Source organism: Alexandromys fortis, unplaced genomic scaffold (assembly GCF_014885135.2).
Source record: "Alexandromys fortis isolate MF-2015 unplaced genomic scaffold, M_Fortis_MF-2015_v1.1 scaffold_95, whole genome shotgun sequence".
NCBI lineage: Eukaryota > Metazoa > Chordata > Mammalia > Rodentia > Cricetidae > Alexandromys > Alexandromys fortis.
In genome coordinates, this window is record NW_026067990.1 from 4,520,087 (window position 1) to 4,545,320 (window position 25,234).

The window sequence follows — 25,234 nt, forward strand, 5'->3', positions numbered from 1 at the left end:
GGTTAAGAGCACTGGTTGTTCTTCCACAGGGCCTGAGTTCAATTCCTAGAACCCAAAGGACAGCTCCCAACTGTCTGTGATTTTAGTTTTGGAGTATCTGACACCCTCTTCTAGCCTCTGTAGGTACCAGGCACACATATGGTAGAGAGACATACAAGTAGGCAAAACACCCACATACATAAAAATAAAAAACATGAATAAAAATTTAAAAGTCTTTTAAAATAAATAAGCATAAAAATCTATTACAGAAAAATTCAAGTACATGCAAAATTAAAAAGTAAATGCAAAATACCTTGTGTTTATTACTTAGATGCAGCAATCATCAACTCAAGGGTCATTTCTGTTTTCATCTGTACATTTTACCCATTCCCATTAATTTCAATAATTATACATTTTTGCTTTTTTACCACCAGGTATGTGTTTTTAAATGGTGAAATAATTTTAACCCAGTAGTTATAGTATATCTAAAAATGAATAGTCCTTTCACTATTAAATAAACAGTAGTAGCCAAATTGTTTCAAATCTATGTTCTTACATTCAGTATGGTTGATCCATGATCCAAACAGGGCCCACACACTGTGTCTGATGTATCTCTCAAGTCTTTTGCAATTAAGGATTTCTCCCTTCTTGTTCTGCTTCCTTAACATTTATTTGTTAAAGACACTGGACTCTTTAACTCATTCATCATGGAAGCTGGAGAGAATTGTTAGATTTCTATGGGGCAAATAGGAATGAATGACTGAGCAAAGGACACAGCCTCATCATCCTAGTACAGTGCTATTGGGATCTGCTTCCCAGCTCTTCTTGCTCATTGTTCATCTCTGAAAGAGTCCCTTTGCACTTGATCCCTCAGTCTCCTGGTCTGCAAAGTGGAACTGTGAGTAGCTGCCTTCTGCTCTAGTTCTCCAGGGAGGTTGTGACAAAGGCTGGGATTTGGAAAAAATAAAGACTAAAACAGCTTTCGGCAATTGATGCTATAAATAACATAGGAGGGATTCTATTATTAAATGTCCTTTGTTCCTAGAAGCTTCAGACAGAATGGGAAGGTTGAGAAGTAGAACCGTTTTGCTTTGTTCTTGCCATATTGCTTCCAAGAAGGTGGCAACTGAAGCAGTTAGGGCCAGGAGCATGCCCTGGCCTGGGAAGCCCTGGGACCTGGGATCCCTTTAAACAAATCAGCCCAGCTCTGGCTGGAGCAGGCCTGTAATATATCCTATTCCAGCCAGGCAAAAATAGAATATCCAGGAGAACGCGAGGACTGAGACAACTGTTCCTGTTTTGAAAGGCTCGGAAGGATGTGGCTGCAGGTGGGGTTGACTGCCTGTCCCGCAGAGTGAAGCGAAGACAGGAAACTGTAGGTTCCATGGTAGGAAACTGAGATTTGGACTGTACCCCACAGGGTGCCCGTAGTCCTAGTGCCTGATGAATACTCTGGTAAAAATGGAGACCATTTTGCTGGAGAAGTTATACATGCTTGTGATTCAGTTAATTTTTTGCTCCATATAGATCTAACAATTGGCCAGGAACTGCTACAGAGGAGCTAACAGGTCAAATTTCAACCTTCTCAGGTTTGGAGAGAATTTCATCATGAAGATCACAGCCTTTCCCTGTTGCTCCGGGTTGTGCAAGAAACCAGGAAACACAGAGGGAAACTGCCTGTGGGACCTCTTTTGCCTATTCAGAAAAAGGGCTCCAGAGGATGCTATGTTTGTCCCTTTATTAACACCGCCACCACCTCCACACATCCCTCCTTTTCAAATGGTAGCACTAGCTGAGGCAAGTGCTTCTCTTTTAGAATACACTGGGCACACACGCAGGGTGTGTGCCGTGCAAACTACAAAAACAACAGAACCCGGGAGTTTGCAAAATGAGCAAATCACTAAGAATTTAAAAAATAAATTTAAAAGTAATGAGAACCTAGACATTCCCATATGTGAAGTGGGAAGTTTGAAAGTTTCAGCCTTCTCTGAGCTTTCTGTGTACCCAAAAGAGGAGTTTATTTTGGAAATGGAATAAATATGATTTTTTTCCCCTCATCAACTCCAAAGTGGTTGAACCGATTTAGCTCAAACTATAAAAAGATTAAAACCAAATGTGCCCTGGGACAAGATTTCCCAGTGGAACTGAATGGAAGCAACTTGAGGGGCAGGATCGTGAAAACAACAAGTCTTGAGATCACATCTTTTGACTGATCCTTTAGCTCTTCAGAGCCTTGAGGTAGGATTTGGGGTATGGGGTTGTCAGTCAACTAGGCAACATATTCAAAATGATCCACTCAGTTTATGAAGAGATTACTGCAAATTTCTATGAAATTGACATTAGTTTCTAAACATTTCTATGCTCTTTTATTACAAGTTGTCTACTCTTTAAAAAAAAGATTGATTTTTAAGTGTGTGTGTGTGTGTGTGTGTGCCATTTGAAGCCCTCTAAGGCCTGAGGAATTGGATATCCCTGGAACTGAAGATACAGGTGGTTAGCAAAGCACCTCACAGGGAGGCTGAGAGGAGAAGTTGAGTCCTCTGCAAGAGAAGAACATGCTATGCTGTTAAATGCCAAGCCATCTCTGCAGCCCTTATCTTTTGTATAAAACTATCAGTACAGTGAATATTTTTAAAATCGCATAGCTAATGCTTTCACTTTTCTAAATGATCAATTAAAGAAAGAAGGGGTCTCAAGTTATTAAGAGCACATACTTTGGAGACAGATATAGATTAATGCACTAGCTCTCTTCTACTAATAAGTGCTTGATCCTGGTGTGAAGTTTCAGCTAAACCCCAGCTCTTTCTCCTGTAAAATGGAAATGAACCTACCATTGTGAAAATATCAAGGAAAAAGGAGCAGAGCAGTATTTAATACAGAATGAATGCCCCAAACTAGGGGTTGTAGTTGTAGTAAAACTTACAAAACTGAAGATGGCGTGAAGATTTATATTCTTTTCTACAAAATGTTCCAGATCAATTTTTTTTAAAGTGAAGTGATGCTGTGGTAAACAGTAAGAACGCCACTTTCTGTGGTGCACACGTGGAGAGAAACGGAAGTTTTACAGAAGTCACCCTTATTGCAAACACTGCACTCTTATCTATTCTTGATTCAGTTTCATTGAAATCTGTTCCAGCCATTTTATTTATTTTCATTTTTTAAGTGTGGATGGCAGCCTACTAAATAGATTGTATTACTGTCTAATGGGTCACAGCCCACACTTTGTAAACCACTTACCTAGATGAATCTGAGAAGGCAATTAGCACTCTCGGGAGCCCAGAGAGCTGTCTGCTTCTGAATTAACACCTGTGGCCAAAGTCTGAAGCCAAAAGAAAATCTTCTCTGAATCTCCTTTCCCACTAAAATGACCCCTAGAACAACGAATGACAGCTGCAAAGTGACTAGACACAAATTCTCCTCATACTTCATCCCTGGCTTGGCACAGGGATGATGCCAGTCTTAAACCTGGCCAAAATGTGGTTATAATCTTCAGAACCTGCTGTGTGTGTGTGTGTGTGTGTGTGTGTGTGTGTGTGTGTGTGTGTATGTAGTATGTTGTTTATAGGAGCCAGAAAAGAAAGTGAAAGGCCTGCCAGTTTTCCATTTTTTTCCTCTCATGTCATCTATGTATCAAGTTTCGGCCAGAACGGAGGGGAATGCCCACTACTCGGGGTGGTAACACTTTCCTTTCCAAATGATCCTCCTCCTCCTCTGGAGATAGTGAGATAGTGAGACAGGGTCAAAGCACCAAAAACTGCGAGCTTTGCTCCACCTCCCCGCTTTGGTGCCTTCGCCTTGACAGAGACTTGGTCCAGTAAGATGATCTGCCCACAGCTGGTCTCCTACACTTAGAACAAATTGGAAGCAGAAGAACTTGGGGAAGGAATTTAGTTTCACTAAAAATAGCTGCAATATAGACCCTGTGACTTACCACTCCTCAGAACAGTCGGATGTGAACCGAACAGGGTCCACTGGCCCCTGAAATTCTTCTCCGTTTGTTTTTCCTGCCTGAAGCTCTTAAAGTCAAGGGGAAATTTAAGAGTTGATGGTCCTTTGGCCCTGATGCAGACTCTTGAAAACCTCAGAAACGAATGGTGACGATATGACCAAGAATCTTTCTGGCCTCAGGAGTGCATGACTCTTGGCACTAATAAAAACCAGGCCCTTTAAGCGTTTGGTTCATGGTGGGATCTGGCTTGCTTCTCACTACCAGGCCCATTGCATCTCCACTTCTAAGGTAGGTGAACCCGAACTCACTGGGGGAAATGCTTTGGGATTTGGGATCCTGTTGGATAACACAGGCCCAAGTTTCCTCTGCCTGGGGCAGGGTGAAAAATGTCAGGACAGGATATAGCCTACAAATCAAAAGTCTGTGCTACTAAAACACCAATAAAGCCATGGTAGTATGTGGGAATTAATTTGTTTCCTTTCACCTTTCCACTACAAACCCAAATGATTAGTCAGCAAGAAAACCCTTAGACTGTTCAGTTAAAATCTATCTCAATTTCTTTACCAAGATTTGCTTTATTTTGACAAGGTACCTTCTTATTGCTTTTCCCACTAATGTGTGGTTTTGAATTTATCTCAGGGCATCACTTATCCCTATTTGCCTTTTCTGCTATGTAGCAGGGAAGAGCAATCTAGAGTTGACTAGAAATCCCTGTACTTCAGGCAGTCTCTAGGAAAGTGGAATTCCAACTCAGATTGACAAAAGATTTGATTGTATTCTATTTCCCTTCTAAAATATTTCTGTTATGACTGATTTCTGGGTTTTAACCAGCTCATAGCCATGAACCATGAAGAAGGAATGAGAACTGAAGGGAAGCTGTGTTGTAGGAAGGCTGCTTGTTTGTTTCTGGCTGCTCAGTCCTGAAATAATCACAAAGAAGCTGTATTAATTAAATCACTGCTTGGCATATTAGTTCTAGCTTCTTATTGGCTAGCTCTTACATCTTAATTTAACCCATTTCTATTAATCTCTGTATTGCCACGTGACTGTGACTTACTGGCAAGGTTCCATCTGGTGTCTGTCTCTGACGGGGCTCCATGGTTTCTCCCTGACTCTGCCTTATTTCTCCCAGCATTCAGTTTAGTTCTCCCTGCCTAGCTCTATTCTGCCCTAGTATAGGGACAAAGCAATTTCTTTATTCATTAACCAATAAAAGCAACACATATACAGAAGGACTTTTCAAACCAGAACTGGGAAGGTTTGGTTGAGAAGTTAGGAGCTACTAAGAGGAAAAGAAGCCGCTTAGCTTTTGGAAAACTCAGAGTTGGCTTTCAAACACTGTGCTAAGCAAACTCCTAGGCCAGCATCCCCACTTGTCAATAATGGTGTTTTCATAGAAATGAAGATGCCTTATAAGAGATACACTTTCTTTAAATAAAAATGGCACTCTTAAAATATCACAATGCTTGTGGAAACAAGCCTCCTGATGCAGAGTCATCTTTGTATACGTTTCAAAAATGAATTAGACCAATACTTGAACATTATATATGTCCTCTCCACTTCTATTCTTTTTGTCTTCTATGCTTAAGATACATGTATCCAAATAAAAACATGAAAATTTGGAGTTACAAAAATCACCTTTAAAATTATGCAGTCTAATCCTCATTAAATCATGGGTTGCAGCATATTACTATTTGGTCTACGTACATTATTGCTTTATCTTTCCCTGCTACCTCAAAATGACAACTTGCACTTAAAGTTCTTCTCAGTATCACATCCTACTAACACTTTCTCCTTTCATTCAGCATCTTCTTGAGGCTCATTCACTGTGTTATGAGACTAGGTGAAACTTTGAACATCCACAGTATTTTTTCCATGGTACATTTAGTGCAGCCATATGGCTTCACGAACACTAGGTGCTCAAACATGTAGCATTTTACTGAAAATTGTCAAGGGTTTTGATTTAATCTAGGTATGCACTTTAGGAAAATGATATGGAGAGCATAATTTCTTTTTCTTTTGCTGAACAAAGAGATTTACTGGAGGTTGCTTCTAAATAGTGCACTTACCTAGTACTTTGAACAAGTGATTGCCATAATCCAATCTCTATGTACAAAAACAACCTTCCAGGAATGTATTCATCAGTAAAGAAGTGGTTTCCAAACCCAGTCATGAGCCACTGCAAGACTGGCTGCCCAGAAATCACCCTGAAAGATTCTTTAAAACTTAAATCTGGGCTATATCACTGAAAATTCTGATTTAGAAGGGGTTAGTGCTCCAGAAGCAGGACTTTCCTCACCTCTCTGCATACCCAAGTCTATGTACTTTCCTATGGTCTACACAGCAATTCTGTATGTAAGAATGATGTAGAGGACTTTTTCAACATGCAAACTCTTGGCTCTCAATTATTGGAGTTCTAATTCAGTAAATGCGGGGTTTTTAAATACCTCAGGGAACCTGATATGGAACCCATGTTCAAAAACACTGACTCTAACTCAAATACTACCCTTTTACCAAATCAGAAAGACAAATATTGCACATTTTTCTTAGCTTTGGTTCCTAAATTAATTCAGCTACATAACATAACATATATGATATGGAAATAGAAGGAAAGCTTTTGAGGGAACAAAAAAGAACCACGAGAAAAGGAGAAGGAAAATGAGAGGGTGGGAAATGAATGCAGTCACAATATTTGATATATTTCAATGAAAATATCTTTATGAAACTTATCACTATGTACTATGAATAAACTAAAAATAATAGAAATTCAATGTGAAAAATACAAGTTTTAAATCAGACATGAAACAAACAAACAAAAACAAAAAAAAAACAAATAAGTGAAAAAGGGGGTTCTTTCAAGATCCAAAACTCCATAGAAAGAGATACTAGAGCCTGTTTTCCTCTGGAAACACCTTAAGCATGTGTGCCCATCATGGGCAAGATAACACTTAAGTCTCTATTCAGGGCACAGGATATGACCTAGAGGGTGAAGTATTTGTTGTGAAAGCATGAAGAAGATCTGGGTTTCCATTCCCAGAACCTCTACATGTCATATTCTGAGTGTGGTGGTACATGCCTATAATTCCAGTGCTAGGAGGTAAGGCAAGTGGATCCCAGGGGCTCACTGGTCAGCAAATCCAGTCAATTTGTTAGTCCCACACTTAATGAGAGATGTTTCTCAAAAAAGTAAGGTAAAGAACAAAATAAAAAGATACCTGGCCTCCATGTGTTGAAGCATTCACCTGCATTCACATGTCATAAACAGAAAGTAATAATAAATAAAAATTTAAGTATTAGATCTTTCTGTTATAGATGAACGCAAGAATAAAAGATCATACAATGAGGTTTTATTTTCTCTAGGATGTAAGACTACGAGTCAGATCTTTTATTTCTCAAATCTGAGATTTATGTAGGGGTGGGACTTAGAAACCTTCTTAGGTTACACAATTTAAGATAGCATTAAATGGATTCCAGGGAGTCTCTTGGCTTCAGTAGGATGGGAAACACCTGGCATTTCTAAATACAGTTCTTCTGCCATAAGGGAGGAATGAACACAATGCCAGAGGGTACAAAGGAGGAACAAGAGGAGTTAGGCAGTGGAGATGTGAATGAACTTGGAATAGGCTTCCTTTTCTTTAATACAGAAAAGTAACTAAATCTGCTATAGAATTGTCCATTGTTGAAATGTGGCTATTATTTAATTTCCAATTCTCTCTCTCTCTCTCTCTCTCTCTCTCTCTCTCTCTCTCTCTCTCTCACACACACACACACACACACACACAAACGTATTAAGATACAATTATAAAATACATAACTATATTACTAGACTAATATGTATGCTTCTATATTTCTATTCTCATAGAATTGTATTAAACATATATAGTTTACATATGTGCACAAATGCCTATGCCTTCCCTTTAAATTATAATTCATACACAAATTACATTATCAGTCACACTTTTCTGTATTATACTTGTGTAGTCTTTTATTAATAATGTGACTTTACATTCTCTAGGGCTTTGTTTTGTTAATCCAGAAAATGAGTGACAATAGGACCTACCTCTTAGGGTTACGGAAATGGGAAGCAAAGCCAGGAAGCCACTTGTAATCCCACAACTTGGACAGCTGATGCAAGAGGACTGTAGTTTCAAGGATAGATATAGTTCTAGGCCAGGCTAGGCTACCTGAAGTACTTAGTATTTACATAAATCAGTATTTGTTGTTATTCTGCCGTTATTCCCATTTAACAAAACCCACAAATCAACTACAATTGTTTAATTTGATTCTTTATTGCAATATAAGTGGAAATAAGTTATCCAAAAAAAATCTTTTACTACTAAAAGGCAAACAAATAAACCTTGACTATATACATTTGCATACTGCCATTTTTCTTACTTTGTAATAGATTCTCAAGAATAAAATAACATTGCTTATAGTTTCGTTCAGTGTTACCTCATTCCTTTCTAAAAAGTATTCAATATATTCACAGTTACACTAGCAATGGGAGTACACTTCATTCTGCAATATCACCGTGGTGATCTTTCAGCAGGTTCTTTTGTTTTTTTATTATTTTTATGTGTTCATGTCTTAGTGTACGTGTATGCATCATGTGTGTATATAGATTCACAAAACTCATAAAAGGGACTATTCCCTGAAATCAGAGGCACAGACAGCCATGAGTTACTATGTGGGTGCTGGCAACTGAGCCTGGGCCCTCTATATTCTGAAAAAGCAGGAAGCACTTTTAACTACTGAGCTTTCTCTCCACCCCCTTTACTAGTTCTATGGGTAAGATGACTTACTGTTCCTGGTTTCACTGGCTTCAAATCAGTGTGAATTCTTTAGGGTAGAAAAATGTTGCCCATTTAAATCCCACAGCTCTGGGAAGTGGTTCTTCTATTCCTTTTCTTTCTGATCCACCATTACCACAACATCCTCCTTCTCCTCCTTTCAGTTTGTGTTTCTTGTATTTTTGGCTGTGAGCTTAGACTTTACTTTATCATTATAAACTCCTCATATATTCCCCAGGTAGAGCTGCGTTTCCAATGTCTTGTTAATTTGTTTGAATTATGGTGAGTTTCGCCTAAATTCTGAGAACTGTATGTTGTAAAATGACTTTTATATAACTTCAAAACTTTTATTTTTGTTTTATTTTTATTTTTTGTTTCATGACTTTAGGGCCTGTCCTGGAACTAGCTCTTATAGACCAGGCTGGCTTGACCTCACAGAGATCCTCCTGCCTTTGGCAGGGATTAAAGGAATGTTTCACCAGTGCCTAGCTATTATTTTAAAATTTAAGGAATTGGTTAAGAGGCTCTTTCCACGAATTGGTAAAGAAGATCTTTCCACTGCACGATTATGTATATCATTTCCTAGACTATGTTAGAGAACTTTTTCTATTCTTCAAATTTGTCTTTACTGGAATATATTTTAGGCAAATAGAGGTCTGATTTGTTTCAAATTAATAGCTAATTCCACCCGTACTGCAATTCCAATCTATCTTTGGCCAACTGAAATGAAATACTAATTTTATCATGCTTTAAATTTCTTGAATTATTACATATGTATAATTCTGCATTATTGATTTTATTCTTAATCATGCTATTAATTTGATTACAGTGACTTTAGTGTGTATGTGTATATATACTATATATACATATGTATGTATATATATATATAATATTCCTCTTTTTCCCTCCCTTCTCTCTCTTTTATTTTTTCATACTTATTGTAGGGCATTTATTCTTACATATAAGTATTAAAAATTTATTATATGAATATCCTGTTTTTCTACTGAAAGACCACATTGAGGATTTAAATTGTAATTTGAAGATATAATATTGACATTGAGAAAATTGAATTTTTTATTAACTACTATGATTCATTCACTCATTTTGTCAGAATTTGTTTCAAGTCGTTCACACTAGTGTTGCAGTTTTCTTTATACTGGCTTGATGTTTTTCTTATTAAATTTATCTCAGTATTATGTGTGGTATTTTTATTACTGTGAATATAATTTTATTTCAGTGTTTATTACTTGAATAGAGAAACACTATTGTGTAAGTGTGTGTGTGTGTGTGTGTGTGTGTGAACCAATTTGATATTCAGAGCAACAAAAGTCTCTGAATAAGTTGCATAGGTTCTGTTAAAGTATTTTCTTTCTCTAGCTCTACAAATGTAACATTAACAGTTAAAGATATCAGGATAGTTTGTAATGTTTACATTAGTTCCCTTTGGTGTTTTTTATTAGCTAGAAACTCCAAGTCAATGATGAATAATAACAGGGATATGAGGCATTCTTGTCAGGTTCTGAGTTTTATTTGATTTAGTCAGTGCTTTGCCATTTGTGATTATTTTTTGCATCCATTTTTGGTAAACTGTGCTGTTTCAAGATACTTCCTTCTAATCGTATTTAATTTTAAATGTATTTTTTAGGAGTGCAGCTAAATATTATCAAGTGAGTTTTCACACAATATTACTAACATCATTTATATAATTTTCCTCATTAATTTATTGATGGCATAGATTATCCTGAGGGATTTGCTGATACTGATAATGAACATAATTTACATTTCCATATTTAGTAGTATACATAGATTAGTGATTTCTGTGAAGCATTATCTGCTAGATCCTCAGTGGTCCATGGTGTTTTAATTGTGTGTGTGTAAAAAAAATATATAATGTAATACATATCCATATAAATTCACACATACATATAATTTATTTACTATTTATCTTCTTGTTAGTCAGGGTTTTCTTGTTCTATTGTGATCCTAGGTAAGTGACTCTAATTGTCACTGTAGGTCTGTCTAGCTCTGTTGCTTCAGGTCCTGGTAGTTAGTACCACTTTTTCCTAAGAGAACTCTCATCTTCTACCAATCAAATCAAAAAGACTCATGTAGCTAGTCTCAGGGTGACTATAGGGATGCAATAAGAAAGAGAAAAGTGAACAAGACCTCTTGGGGCCTCCCAGTGGGAAGAGTCACATTTCCACCTCCTTTTATTACTCATGTCAAACTGCTTAGCTAACCCCAAAAGTAAGATACAGGAAATGAATACCTTGAAAACATTTCCTGAATGAAGGGAAGGGTGAAATATATCCTAAATTGGTCATATTTTTTTATTGAAAGGCTCCTGGGTTGTATTTTTTAGTGTTTCATTAAAAATGTCAACATATATATCCCAAAATAAGAGTACCTATAGATTTATCTGTTTATAGCCTTTTGTGTGTTTAGAGATTAAATTTAGACTAGTGTAACTTAAAAAAGAAGTAAAGGAATTGACTGCTTTTTTCCTTTTAAAATTTTATTATTACTATTATCATTATCATCATCATCATCGTCAATTACATCCCAACCACAGCTACCCATCTGTCCCGTCCCACAGTCTCTATTCCTCATCTCCACTCTCCTTCAGATCCATGCCTCCTCTGTCTCCCCTCAGAAAAGGGCAGGCCTCCAAGAGACATCAGCCAAGTATGGCATAATATGCCACAATAATACCAGGCACATACCATCACATCTTGGCTGGAAGAGGCAATCTAGTAGGAGAAAAAGGATCTCATAATTAGGCAAAAGAGTCAGCCACCGTCCCCACTCACGCTGTTAGGAATCCCACAAGAAAACTAAGCTACTCAGCCATGACATTAAATTAATTAAAGGACTTGCCTAATTTTTTTTGCGGCTTTAGAGAATTTAAATGATATTGAAACATTGTTTCCCCAAAATATTTATAGTTATATAAAAACCCATGAATTCCCTTCCTGTCATGACTTGCTCAATGATAAATATTTATTCAATGTGTAATTCTCTTATTTGATAAATGATGAATTGAAAAATTTTGCTTCCTAATGAGTTGATTTAGTTTATTAAGAAAGAATTTCTTTTCAGAATTTTGGCTGTGCTGCTGAAGAAGTTATTGTAGAATGCTTTATATCTGTTTTTACTTCTGATTATGTCCCCTTTCACATTTCAGGACTTGGAAAGATTTGTTTTCTTTTTGTTTTTCCTTAATCAGACTTCAAAGAGGGTTTTCTGTTCATCACTTTTTCTCAAAGAACAACCTTTAACTATTTTGTTAATTCTAAAACTTTTGTTGGTTACTTTCCTACTTCCTTCTCATTATATTTGGGATTTTTCCCAAATATCATAAGACAAGTATTAAGCTAATCTCTATTCTCATATTTGTTTGTCAATGCTCTAAGTATACACAGTTTTTTCCCTTAGGAAAGTTATCACTGTGCCATGTGTATTTTTGAATAAAATGATTGATTTTCATTGCTTTTCAGATTGTTTGAAATTTCTCTTTGAATTCACTGGTATTCTAAGTATATTTCTTAAGTATTATATGCTTACTTTTGCATCATTTAAATTATTTCTGTTATATAGCTGTTGTGCTCAAAGAGTTAATTTTCCTTTTTTGTTTTACTGTATCCTCTTTTTTCATCCCTTTCATAGTATCCTTTTGGATTTGTCTTTGAAGTCTCATATTCTGAGTTCCCCCTTAGAATTTCCATTTTAGTATTTTTACTTTGTGCTTGTTTTTTTCCTGCTGTGAGTTATCTTCCTGACCACTGTTTTGGCTCTCAGCTACACTCTTCTCCTCTACAGTTCATCTACTAAACTGTTGATTTAGTAAATCATATTTTGAAGTACCACAAAGTCTATTTAATGTGGCCATTCAACCTCTCTCAGCATTCCTCCTTTTTTTGTCTTCATTATTGGCAATGGCTGTAGTTTACAAGTTATTACTTATTCCTCCTTTTACAAAAAATAGTTAAAAATTATTTTTGATAGCTTACTGAAGATGGCTTATGGTAAAGGGAGCAGCCACGGGAAAGGAGACTTATTTCTAGGTTTATAGTGTCTCTACCTGCTCTTTTGTTTCATTTCTTCATATCCTCTTTAAGTCTTAGGGCAGCAGGAACATGGTTCTGATATTTTCACAGTCACTGTTCTCTTCCATTTTGCAAGGTCTTTATAGTTCTGGAACAGTGGTTTACTTTGCACTTAGCAGAGTAAGAAAGACAACAGTTCCTTTTGTTAAGACTTTCACAACATGCAGGACACAACCCTTATTTAGTGGTGTTCTATAATCTTCAATAAATAGTTTGGACTGTGCCATAAAAACACTGCAACTTTAAGTTCTCATGACTGGACTCTAGTTATCCTACTTCACAAGGAGTTGCATTATAATAAGACAAGGTTGGTGGTGAGGTTTAGCATAGATAATTGTAGTAGTTTTGGTGCTGTTGTAAAAATAATCACTAAAATACGATGATGTTGAGCCATCAAGTTGGTCCTAACAATTAAATTCACTTGGTGTCTACCATTATGACCTAAGTTTGATCCAAAACCAATATAGTAGGAGAGAAAAAATTCCCACAAAGTTGTCTTCTGACCTCTACATGAATGCTGTGGCATGCATATCTGTGACTGTGTACATGTGTGAACATGTGCACCCACATACATGGGTACACACACACTCACACAAATGCATACATATATACACTAAATATATGATAAAATATAAAATATATTACAATGTTAAAGAATATTATTTATTTTGAATTTAATATGTTTTAATATAACTTTAGAACTGGAGACATGCGGAGAGTGAAATTACAGACAATTCATGCTACAAAGAGATCAGACAAATATCTCTAATCACTGCAACTTGAATCCCTGCAGGAGGCAAGAAAATAAACAGTTGCTAGAATTCTGTAAAGTTTCCAATTGTTGCTATATATAAGGATATAGGAAGCAGAAACTCAGATATTGCTATCCATTCGTACTGTCTGACCATCATATCATCGTAAGAATAGTGAGTCTGTTTTACTCTGGAGTCTTTGATAGAGTTGAAGAATAGATAGTTATAGTTTCCCTTAGTTATGATAAAAGATAAATTAGATCTAATATTGTAACTATAATTCTTTCTTGGTAACTGTTTTGTTGTGTGTAATTTTACTATGTTAAAATTAAAACCTTCCTTTTTATTTGAACAGAAAAGGTGAAATGGTGTGGGAAGTCCTTCTGTATATGTGTTGCTTTTATTGGTTAATGCATAAAGCTGCTTTCACCCAATGGCTTAATAGTCATGCGGGAAATCCAAACAGAGATGTACAAAGAGTAGGTGGAGTCAGAAAGAAGCCATGTAGCCGCCACAGGAGACAGACACCTCCTCCAGAGCCTGCCAAACTGTGACTGTAGTCCACGACCTCGTGGCAATGTACAGATTAATGGAGACATTTTTCTTTAGGATATAAGATATAGCTATAAATATACTTAAATGACTGGCCTAACAGTATTGTAAATAATATAGCTTCTGTGTGATTATTTTGGGAGTCTGGGCAGCCGGGAAACAAACAAGCAATCTCCCCCAGTAGATAGGTAAGTTCACAGTTATGTGTAATTGATAGTCACTCAGACTGTATACTACTAGGCATACATCCACTCTACCAGTACAGTATCCCAGAAAGGAAAACAAAGAAGAGAGAATAGAGTTGCATGGGTGTTTAAAGAAGCCACTGGAAGGGACTCTGTCCTTCAAAACCATGTCATAACTGGCAAACTTTAATATGGGATGTAGGAATATCATTTCAAGTAACAATAAATTTTGAACACCAGTCATTATGGACAGAATCTTCCAGAATATTTTAACCCATGTCAATCAGAGCCTTCTTGAAAATGTCAGCATAGGTTTTTGAAACAAAAAATTCTGAGGTCAAGTCCTGATGTTGCTATTCAGTATTGATGATAACATGAGCAGATATCTTGTCCAGTCTTCTTCCTTCTCTCTTCTCTCTTCTCTCTCTTCTCTCTTCTCTCTTCTCTCTTCTCTCTTCTCTCTTCTCTCTTCTCTCTCTCTCTCTCTCTCTCTCTCTCTCTCTCTCTCTCATCTTTTTATATAGCCCTGACTTGCCTGGAACTTCCTATACAGGTCAACCTGGCCTGTACTTTATACTCCACAGGTCTAAAAGCAAAGAACTAACTAACCAGTACACAAGAATTCTTAGTTTAAACAAAGTTTTTCTATCTAAAAGTTGATTGCTTTGTGTAGGTTCTTGCAGTAGTGGCACACTGGCTGCCGCACAGAACAGCAAGTTGACCGTTTCAAGTGAGGGGAGCACGGGCATAAGTACCTTATCATTAAGGAGCCAGGATGTCATTTTTTTTTCATTTTTGTTCATATTTCAATATTGGTTCATAGTTCTTCTTTCCCTAAAATTTTGTAGCTACATTTAGCACCATTTGAATAACAACAGATTTTTTTTAATTTTTCATTTATTTATTTATTAAAGATTTCTGTCTCTTCCCCACTGCCGCCTCCCATTTCCCTCCCCCTTCCCCAATCAAGTCCCCCTCCCTCGTCAGCCCAAAGAGCTATCAGGGTTCCCTGCCCTGGATGTTCTATCGGGAACTCATAACAACAGTTCTTTAGGATAGGCATATAATCAGGTGCCTAACCTTCATACTGTAGAAAATGCTCCAAGGTACTATCTAAGATGAGCAAGGGATCTTTATCCAACTGATCACTTAAACCAGGCATGTCCAATGTATGGCCCATAGGACACATATATTCCCTGATAGCTATGGCCCAACAAATTTGTAGATGACAATGCCATATCACAATGTTGAAAGGTTGGACACCTCTAATAAGCTGTAAGAAAAAAGGGAAGATTCCTAGCAAAGGTTTGGGCTATATAAGACAGGGCTTGAGAGAAACAGGGAGAAATGTCAGAGGCTGAATTCCATGAAAGTATGTGACAAGCCACCATGAAGCTTGTAGTGGGAAGTTTTCCTTAGGAATCAAGAACTGGGGAAGGAAAGGGCAGAAGGTATGACTGAGCAGAATGAGTTGACCTTTGAAAGAGGACAACCGCAGTCTTAGCTAAAGCCGGCATGAAGCAATGGAGTATGTACAAGTGATCTCAGGCCAGGTCTTATTTATGCAATATGAGGTGTTGCAGGAAGGCCATAGCATCTGAAGAAGCAGTTTTGCAACTGAGGCAACCCTGATGGCAGTGACAGCTGGAGGATGCCCCCTGACCACAATCCACACGCCTGTTCATCATTCCTTTTCTGGAAGTGGAATGTGGGAAGAAACAGCTCTGTGTCAACCATAGAGGGTGGAGTCTGGCATTGACAGAGAAGGAAATAGCTAGGAAGTCCTGTTCTAGTGCCTGAATTTCCCGTTGTGTAACTTTCAGAGTTACTGATATTCCATAAACTGCAAAAATCTGTCAAGTTCTGGAGAAGAAGGAGTAATGAATTTTGGAAGTGAAAAGACAAACTTGAGCCCTTGTCCTGGCTTCCTACTATTTATATTTGTGTAAGTTGCTTCACCTTTCAGAATTTGTTTCCTAAACTGGAAAATGGAGCTGATAATAGTACCACAATATTGCTGTGAGTATAAGAGGGCATAATATAAGTATTTAGGATAGGCAAAAAACTTAGTGATTCTGTAAATGACATTATGAAGCTGGTGTATTTGTTATGTTTGTTTATGTGATAGGTGTTTTGTTAAGTCTTGGTTGGAATGGAATCTGGTCATTTGTTGTGAATAGTTACATAGAGTACTTATTATCTGTGGGCATCTTTGTCAAAGAAGTGAAGACACAGTCAAACGCAAATCTGCTAACAACTAAATATTACACCAAAGAATTTCTCAAGAAAAGGAAAATCTTTAACAGTTGTCAGAATGATTGCTAGAGTAAAGGCAATCGGAAAAACTTTGGAAAACTGACCTGGGCCAAAGCATTTTGTATGTTGTGTGCTGAGCAATGATGGCAAAGTCTGTTGTTTGACTGTATCTTTTTGAAGATTGCTTTAATTTTTTGTGTATGACAGTTTGGCCTGTATGTGGTGCCCACAGAGGTCAAAGGGGAATGTATGATACCCTATTACTGGGGATAGAATGGTTGTGATCTGCCATGTGAGTTCTGGGGATCAAACCCAGGTCCCCTGAAAGAATAGCTGATGTTCTTAACCTCTAAGCTTTTGCTCCAGGCTCCCCTGAATACTGAGAAAGTTGACTGAGACAGACTTTAGAATGTAGATCATGTTGTGAGAGAAAGGCCAATATTGATGATTAACTCCTCCTTGCCATAGGCAATTCTGAGAACTGTGGAATGATAGGCAGTCTTGATAGACAGCCTAGACTCCCCAGTGGTATCTATTGTCTTGAAATAAGGAGTGATGGGCAGCCCACGCTGCCCAGTAATATCCATTGTTTGGAATTGTGATTGAATTCTTCAGTAAGTCCTATTCAATATTTTCCCCTTCCCTGGACAAGCAAGTGACAAAACATTTACAGATATCAATTTCTCACAAGCATTCTGGTATCACATTGTAGTGGTCCAAATGCTCAGTTTTATAGAAGAAAGAAAATCACCTATCTGCTTGCTGTGGGTTGTGAAGGTCTCAATGTCAAGCTGCTAATGGATAAATTATTGACATCTCTCTGTCTTACAACTGTCATTCACTTCTAAAATCCATTTTTATCTGTAGGAGATAGTCAAACAGGAAACAGAAAATCATGGGTCCAATATAAATCTAGGATTTTCATTTTCTTTATCAAGTGTTTGTGTAACAGAGCACCCTAGAACTGAATGTCTTAAAACAATAACCGTTTGGATCACAATCATGTGGATTAAGAACTCTGGATAGAGTGCAGAAAGAGATGGCTCTTTTTGCCTCATGAAATTTTGTAGATTCTAACTCTGGCAGCAGGGGGAGATGGTCTGACTTGGGTCATATAGCTAGAATGTTGGGAATTGCTATCACCAGTGTTCCTTATGCTCTGTCACGTGACATCTTCTAATGGCCAGCTTTTGGTATCCTGGTTTGCTTTCTGTTGATGTGATAAAACACTTACCAAAAACAACTTGGGAGAGGGTTTATTTGGCTTACAAGGCAGGAACTCAAGGCATGATTCTGGAGACACGGACTGAAGCAGATACTTGCAAGAAATGCTGCTTACTGACTTGATTTCCTTGTCTTTCTCCTTCCTTTTTTCCTTCCTTCCTTCCTTCCTTCCTTCCTTCCTTCCTTCCTTTCTTTCTTTCTTTCTTTCTTTCCTTCTCTTTCCTTCCCCCCCTCTCTCTTTCTTACTTTCTTTCTTTCTTTTCCAAGACAAGCTTTCTCTGTGTAATAAGCCTGGCTATACTGGAGTTTTCTATGTAGTTCAGATTGGTCTTCAACTCACAGAGGTCTGCTTGCCTCTGCCTCTCTAGTGCTTCAGCTACCTTTCTTTTTTATTTTATTGATTTTTATTAACGCTATCATCCTAAAGACCAAGGATTTAGTTATAATTGACACTTGGGGGATACTCAGACTACACCTAAAGCACTGAAGTGGTGAAAATAATGACAATAAAACTACTTAACTACTTAATTTTGACCACAGTTCTTTGGGCCAGGAATTTGAACAGGATCCCATTGGCTATTTCTCCATTGAAAGGGGACTCTCACGAGAATGCAGCCAGATGTCAGAGGAGGCTGATGTCATCTGATAATTTGGACTGGTTATCTAAGATGCAGATCTTGCTTGATTTGACAGCAATGTGGGCTGTTGTCAGGGAGATTAACATAAACCATTAGCCAGAGAACCTGGTGGTAAAACCATCAGGATGCTTTTGTCAGGGTGGGAATGCTTCCTACACAATGGTGGGCTTTCCCCAGAATGCATGTGAAATAGGCCACCAAGTGGGCCAGGCAGCTCTGTCTGATAATTTCCAATTTAGTCTAAAAGTAACAAACCACCACTTCAGCATATGCTGTAGGTTCAATGCATTAGAAACCCTATGAGGGTTCTCAGTACTTAGGATGGAGTCATAACAGGATTGTGAATTTGGGGCCAGCCTGTGACTCACAATGATACCTTGTCTCAAAACAAAATAAGACAGATTAAATCTCTTGGTGGTGGTGGGGATCACTTTCTGCTCATCCTAGCACACATACGAGAACCTCTTTCAGCAGGTCATTTTGCATACCAAGTATCTTGGGAGTTGGACACTGGAGGCTGGAGTATGCCTTCATTAGAACCAGTACAAACATTTTCATATTAAACATGTCAGAGGGCTTAAAAGAAGGGGCAGACCCAATCCCTACAAAAGAGGCTGGGTATAACCTCCCTGGCAGAGTCTTCAGGAAGTTTATTTAGATAACATAGCTTGTCTGTGCACTCGAAGAGTCATAATTCCTAGTATCTGGCACTAAAGTTCTTAGGATGATCATTGATTTGTTTCAGCAGGGGTACACATAACTAGTGTTTTTGCGTGGGTTGTCTATTATCTTTGTGTTCTGTTTCTTTCCTTTGCAGGATGACTTACAGTGAGGGAACACATTTTCACTTACTTGTGTCCATGGACAGGCACCTTTCATTTATTCTCCCAAGCAGACACTGCACTTCATCAGCTCAGGGATATCAGCTAAGCTAGGTTTCACCACGTGTTTACTGTTTTATTGTCCCTTAAGGAATAGAGTGATATCTGGCTTCCAACTAGATGTTATTCTTGCTGATTATAATGCTGGGGGCAGAGCTTATCTGCAAGGACAGAGAACCCTCTAAAATCATCATGTGGATATAGACGAAGCAAATGGTATAGGTACACAGGAGGTCTCGGTGTGTGTGCATGCGTGTTTGTGTGATATGTGTGTGTGTGTGTGTGTGTGTGTGTGTGTGTAGGCATGTATATTTAGGGATGTTGAGAAAAACTAAGAAGTTTGTGATTTAAAGATATGTCCAGTTAAAGTGCTTCTCCCCTTTTAAGGGAAGTGCTGTAAGATGGCGTGATAAAGAATAATCTTGGTGTTAGAGATAAACAATTTGGATTCCTACCCAGGTTCTACCAATAACCATTTGTGTGACCTCTTTGAAAATGACTTAGTGTGAGCTAGTTGGACTTAGTTGTTTATGTCAGTAACCTTAGCATCAGGGAGTTCAAGGCCAACCTGAGCTCCATAGTGAGACCTGATTTTTTAAAACACGGTACTTAATCACTCCACGGCCTTGTTTCCTCATTTGTAAAATGAAAATAATAATAGCAATACTTACTCGGGATGTTGGGATGATAAGATATTGATTTAATGATTTAGCACTACGACTTGGCACAGGTTAGGCTCTAAATGCATGATAAAAATTATTTGGCATAGGTCATATAGGAACTTGCTTTTTTTCCCTCTAAAAACACATAAAGTTCCAACCCTTTTAAATTTCTGTCTTTTGTAGAGAAATTCCTTGTTTATCAGAATACTGGTAATAATTAATGGTCTAACCTTGGGTTGGATAATTACGTTGTGTCGTCAAGCTCCAGATTATTAGATATTATTTGCAAGAAAACCAGGCCTACAGTTCCTTCCAGACTGAACATGGAGGCTGCAAATTGAGTTTAGAGGATTACTGACCTTTAGACCCTGGCTGGCAGCAGGGGCAGCCCACACTCCCGGTCTTGAAAGCCACAGCAGGCTCTTATAATTGAGTTACTGCCTGGGATTCAGTAGGACTAATCCATCTATATGATTTCTTCGCCTGGTTTAATATCATTAAACAAAACCAAATTAGGGAGAGGGTGGGAGTGGAGTGGGATGAGGTGAATGGCTTTTCTGCTTAGGACTCTCTAGCACATCTCCATGGCCAGGATGAAGTCTATGGCTGGATGAACGGGCTGACGGCTCTGTGGACTAAGTCATGGTATTAACAGTCACCCCACTCCCTAACAGCACACATTTGTCCCCCTAACAGAAAGGAGAGTAGGGGAAAGGTTCCCTAATGGTCAGGAACTGATTGCTGACTTCCATATTTCTGCTTTCCTGTTCATCGATTCCTTTCCCTTATGGCCCATGTACAACGATTTCTGGTTTCTGAGCAGTTTTTCTCGCAGTTCTAACTCTCAGGGATATTCCATGGGTTGTCACAAGCATAGTCGGGAGACAAGCTGGACCTAGTTATACTTCTGCAGCTCTAGAGGCTAGTCTCACCTCACTCCACGTGAGGTTGGATAACCTGAGCAGTGGGGGCTGTGCGGCCAGTTTGCCAACCAGGGCAGACAGCCCTAGGAGGAGGGGCTAGCGTGTGGGGGGTGGGAGTGGGAAGTAATCACCAGGTCAGTTTCACTCTCTGCCCTATCGACACCCAGACCCCAGCGCCCTTCTCTCCTTTCTAGGAGAATCGGTCTGTCTCAACTTGGACAGCTGGCCAGCGGTGAAGAACCACAGACTCCAAGACTTGAGATTTCAGCGCAGTTGCCAACAGCGGAGTCCACAAAGTGTAGGTGGTGACCAGCGCAACCAGGAAGGCAGGCACTAGAAGTCCCTAGTGTAACAAGAGTGGAGGCTGGGGACTCCTGGCTTGAGAGAACCCCCTGTGGTAGCACAGGAGAGCCCTGCCTGTCCAAACGGAAAGGGGACACACCGCTGAAACGCTCGCTCGCTCGCTCGCCGGACTCCTTTGGGCTGCCAGGCTTTTGCTAGGCGGCAGCTGACGTCGGCGCGCCCCTGCCGAGCTCTGCTTTTACTACAGCCGGCAGGCGGCTTTGTGGGGCCCCGCCCTCGCCGCCCCTCCCTCCCCCCGCGTGCCCACACCTTGTCGTTTATATAGAACGCACCCCAGTGCTGATTTGTGGCTCTCTGGGATCGGAGAGTTCTTTGCCGGGAGAGCGGCAGCGAGGGAGCAGGCGAGCTCCAAGGGGGTGTGGGTGTAGAGAGAGAGAGAACAGGTAAGGGTCGTCGGTTCCCGCTTATCTTCCAGCCAGCAACTGGAGCCCCTCTTTTAGCCAAAAGACAGGAACCTGAAAATGGATTAAATAGAGAGAGGCGATCCTCCCTTTCCGAATCCCCGCGGGTGAGAAGCTGAGCGGCTCTGCGGTGTAACAGGCTCACACGTTGCTCATCACATGTTCAAACATTTCCCTTTCGGGGAGACTCGTTATTTTTAAGTGAATATTTTCGTCTTTGTTTTGATTTTTTTTTAAACCTTCCTCGGGGGTTTTATTTTGATTTAGTTGGCGGCCCGCAGCAGATTGGGAGAGGCGGGGAAAAGCAGCCCGTCAGAGCTTGGGCAGCCCACCCAGGCAACTCCCTGCGTGGCCGGTGCCCGCGGAGCGAGCGACCCGCACGGAGCCCGCGCAGGCCAGCGGCGAAGCCGGGGAGTCCCGGGCGCGCCTCCCGGGTGCCCCAAGCTTGCAGAGCGCAGCTGTCCGCGGACTGGCAGGAGCGGTGGGGCGCTGAAGCAGCGGCCGCACCGCTTTGTCTCTGCACTTCTGGAGCGCGGCGAGCGGCTCCTCCCGCGGCCGGTCGCTCGGGTTCGGGCGGCGGCTCCTCCTTCACCCCTCTCTTTTCCTCCCCACTCTCTCGCAGGCGGCAGCAGCGACAGCAGTGGGGAAGAGCGGATTCCGCCCGGAGCCACACTGAGAGCTCGCGGTCGCGACTTGCCGCCCTAAGCGCTCTCCCAAGTCCAGCCCGCTCGGCGAGGACTTCCTTCTTCTGCACGAACCTTGTCAAGCAAGCTGGGATCTATGAGTGGAAAGGTGACCAAGCCCAAAGAGGAGAAAGATGCTTCTAAGGGTAAGCCCACCGGCCAGTCCTCCTTTCCTTTGCTCGGTTGCCCTCGCCCCCTTGTGTGCGCGCCGCCCGGTGGCTCCTAGGCTCCCTGCCAGACCCTAAGCTGCCCATGACCTCTGCGACCCGGGACAAAAACCCAGGAGGTCAGGGCCTCTGAGAGAGTGTGGGTTTGCAACACTTTCCCTCCTTCTTAGCGGAATTGTGGCCCCTCGAGTGCCTCAAATCTCCTCCACTGCCCCTCTGAACGCATGGTGGCGGCGCTGCGGGTAGACGAAGCTGCTGCAGCCTGGAGCGCCAGGAACCGTGCTGCCTGCTACATACTGAATGCCTTTCTGTATGTGTGAGTGTGTGCGCGTGTGTATGTGTGTGTATGTGTGTGTCGGTGTGTCTGTGTGTGTGTCTGTGCGTGTGTGTATATCTGAGTGTGTGTGTCTAAGTGTGTGTGTGTGTGTGTATGTGTGTGTGTGTGTAGACGCTCCAGAGAGTGTGTGTGCATATGTGTGCTGCGCGGGTGCAACATGGTGACATACTCAGGAATTTGTCCCACTCTCAGGATCCAAGCTCAGACCCATGTTCAACCCCCCTCTCCCTTCCCCCAATGCAAACAAAGAGCCTGGCCCATATGCAGAACCCCTCCCCCATGCTTCTTTTCACCTCACACCCCTTACTCCCCAACTTCCTACCCATCCCATTCAAAGGAGAAAGCAGAAAAGGAATGTGCACCTTTTGACATGCCGCGTGCAAAAGTGAGCAATCTGGATACCCTGGCGCCGCCCGCGTTGCGCCTCAGTAGCGCAGCCTTGCCAAGCCCCGGGAGAACAAAGGCTCTTGTCCCCTTGCACTAGTGCCTGGTGGTAGTGGGCCTCTGCAGGAGGGCACAGTCCCTTTTCTCAGCTGCCAGGGATACAACTACTTGGCTCAAGACGCCTCTGGTCCCATGTCCCCTAGAGTGTACTTTTCGGCCTGGGGCCTCCCGCCGGCAGTATGGGGACGTGCAGCAGAGTAGGCTAAGGCTGGGACGAACTCAAGAAAAGGAAGGGGTGTCCTCCGCTACACCAGCTCCTAGTAGTGGTCTCCTTGCTGAGGACCCAGCAAACTGGAGGAAGCAGCCTTGAGGACTAGGGCACAGAGAGGAGGTGTGGGCGAGCCCTGAGCTCAGATGCAAGTGTCTGGAGAGTCCCAGTAGACCCCTGGGGTGGGCTAGGTCCTAAGGACCACATGCACCTTCAAAGGCAAAGACTCACTGCTGTTGAGGTGGATTTTCAGCACCTGGGAGTGGGGAGAACTCCAGCTCTTGTTGATGGGAGGGCGGGGAGGGGGGAGTTTAATTCTTCCCTGAACCCTAGGGTTCTTTGCCTCCCAGTCTTTCCCCATCCCCCTTTCTCCTCTCTTCAGGTCTACTCTTCTCTCAGAGCTTGCTTTCTCAGGAGATTTTAGGGTAGCGCCAGCCCACCCCCCTGGGAAAGTTGTCTAAGTCTTCTTCAGTTCAGGGCCTTTATCCTTCTTTTTAAGTGGAGCTGCTTCTATTCCCACTAGGCAAAGCAGTTGACTAAAGGCTCCGGAAGTTTGTGGTCGGTTAAGTCTGTTGTAGGAAGGGTCAGAGGTGTCAACTTAAGGTTTGGGGACCCACTCAAAATGGTGGTCGTTTAGGACACACATACTAACTGTAACACTAAGTTCTGAGACTAGAAGTGCAGTTTCCACGTTTCCGGGGACTCTCTTAATCGTGAAAGTTCGCAAAGATACCTTCATGATCAGGAAAAGCGAATGAAGGGTCCTGGACATTTATTTTTGACATGCTGGAGATTATATATGAGGGTCTTAAGGTGAGGATAGCACTTTATGGTTGAGCAACAGCCCAATACCTTGCCCTCAGGTGTCATTTTCCACCTAGAGCTGAAAGAGGGAAAGGCAACCTCAAGGCTTTTGCAATCTGATTGCTCCAGGTACCTCACTCCCATCTGAAACTGGGACTACTTCAACTTTTTTTGTTGCAACTTCGTTTCCTTATTTCTAGCAGGGTTTGTTTCCCGCTAATTTGAAGGATCCTGAGCCAAATTCATTCACAGAAAACGACTTGCTGTTTTAGGTATATAATTTGCAGTTGTTCGGAACGGATAAGCACGTCTCGAAAGAGGAGCACAGGTCTCTGTAACTCAGTAATGAAACCTTCTTGCCAGGCGTATGTCATGACATTTCCTTATGTTGCCTCATCACATTTGAAAACACAGGCCTCTCTGTAGGGATCCTATAATTAGCCATTAGAATTGTGGTTGGAATTAGAAAAATTAATTTAATAGGGAAAATTGATAGAAGGGAATTTACTTTCCTGCCGAAGTGGGGATTTTCTTCTGGTTAAAATCAAGATTGCCATTTCAGCCATGTTGTTAGTTGTTGACTTCAGAGAGTGTTTTAAATAGTGGATGTCAAGTATTCGCTAGTTCCCTCCTCCTCCTTTCAAGGATTTTATATGACAAAGATAATTTTGAAGATGAATAGTATCAGATCTACTCATTGTTTTAACCAATAAAATTTATTTACATAGTGAAGAGATTTGGTTATTTTCAAATGTCCTATATATAAGTCACATTTGCCATTTTCAAATCTCAGGTGTTCATTAGCATAATCTTTGTAACATAGTAAGATATGGGATCAAACATTTAATAGATATTTTAAAAATACATTTAATTTTGAATGATGCTGCAATAAATGATTGAATCATGTCAAATAGTTTAGTAGCAGCTTGA

At 40.5% G+C, this 25,234-nt stretch overlaps 1 protein-coding gene across 1 annotated transcript in view; it reads left to right on the top strand.

Annotated features, from left to right (window-relative positions):
- Positions 1-21,533: 21,533 nt before the first annotated feature.
- The window catches only part of Fgf13 (fibroblast growth factor 13), a 489,037-nt gene continuing 485,336 nt past the window's right edge, over positions 21,534-25,234 (top strand). Inside the window, exons 1-2 of the mRNA XM_050159659.1 lie at positions 21,534-21,643; positions 22,284-22,490. Of these exons, the coding sequence (XP_050015616.1) occupies positions 22,442-22,490 (49 nt within the window). The 5' untranslated portion in view covers positions 21,534-21,643; positions 22,284-22,441. The remainder of the gene's footprint in view (positions 21,644-22,283; positions 22,491-25,234) is intronic.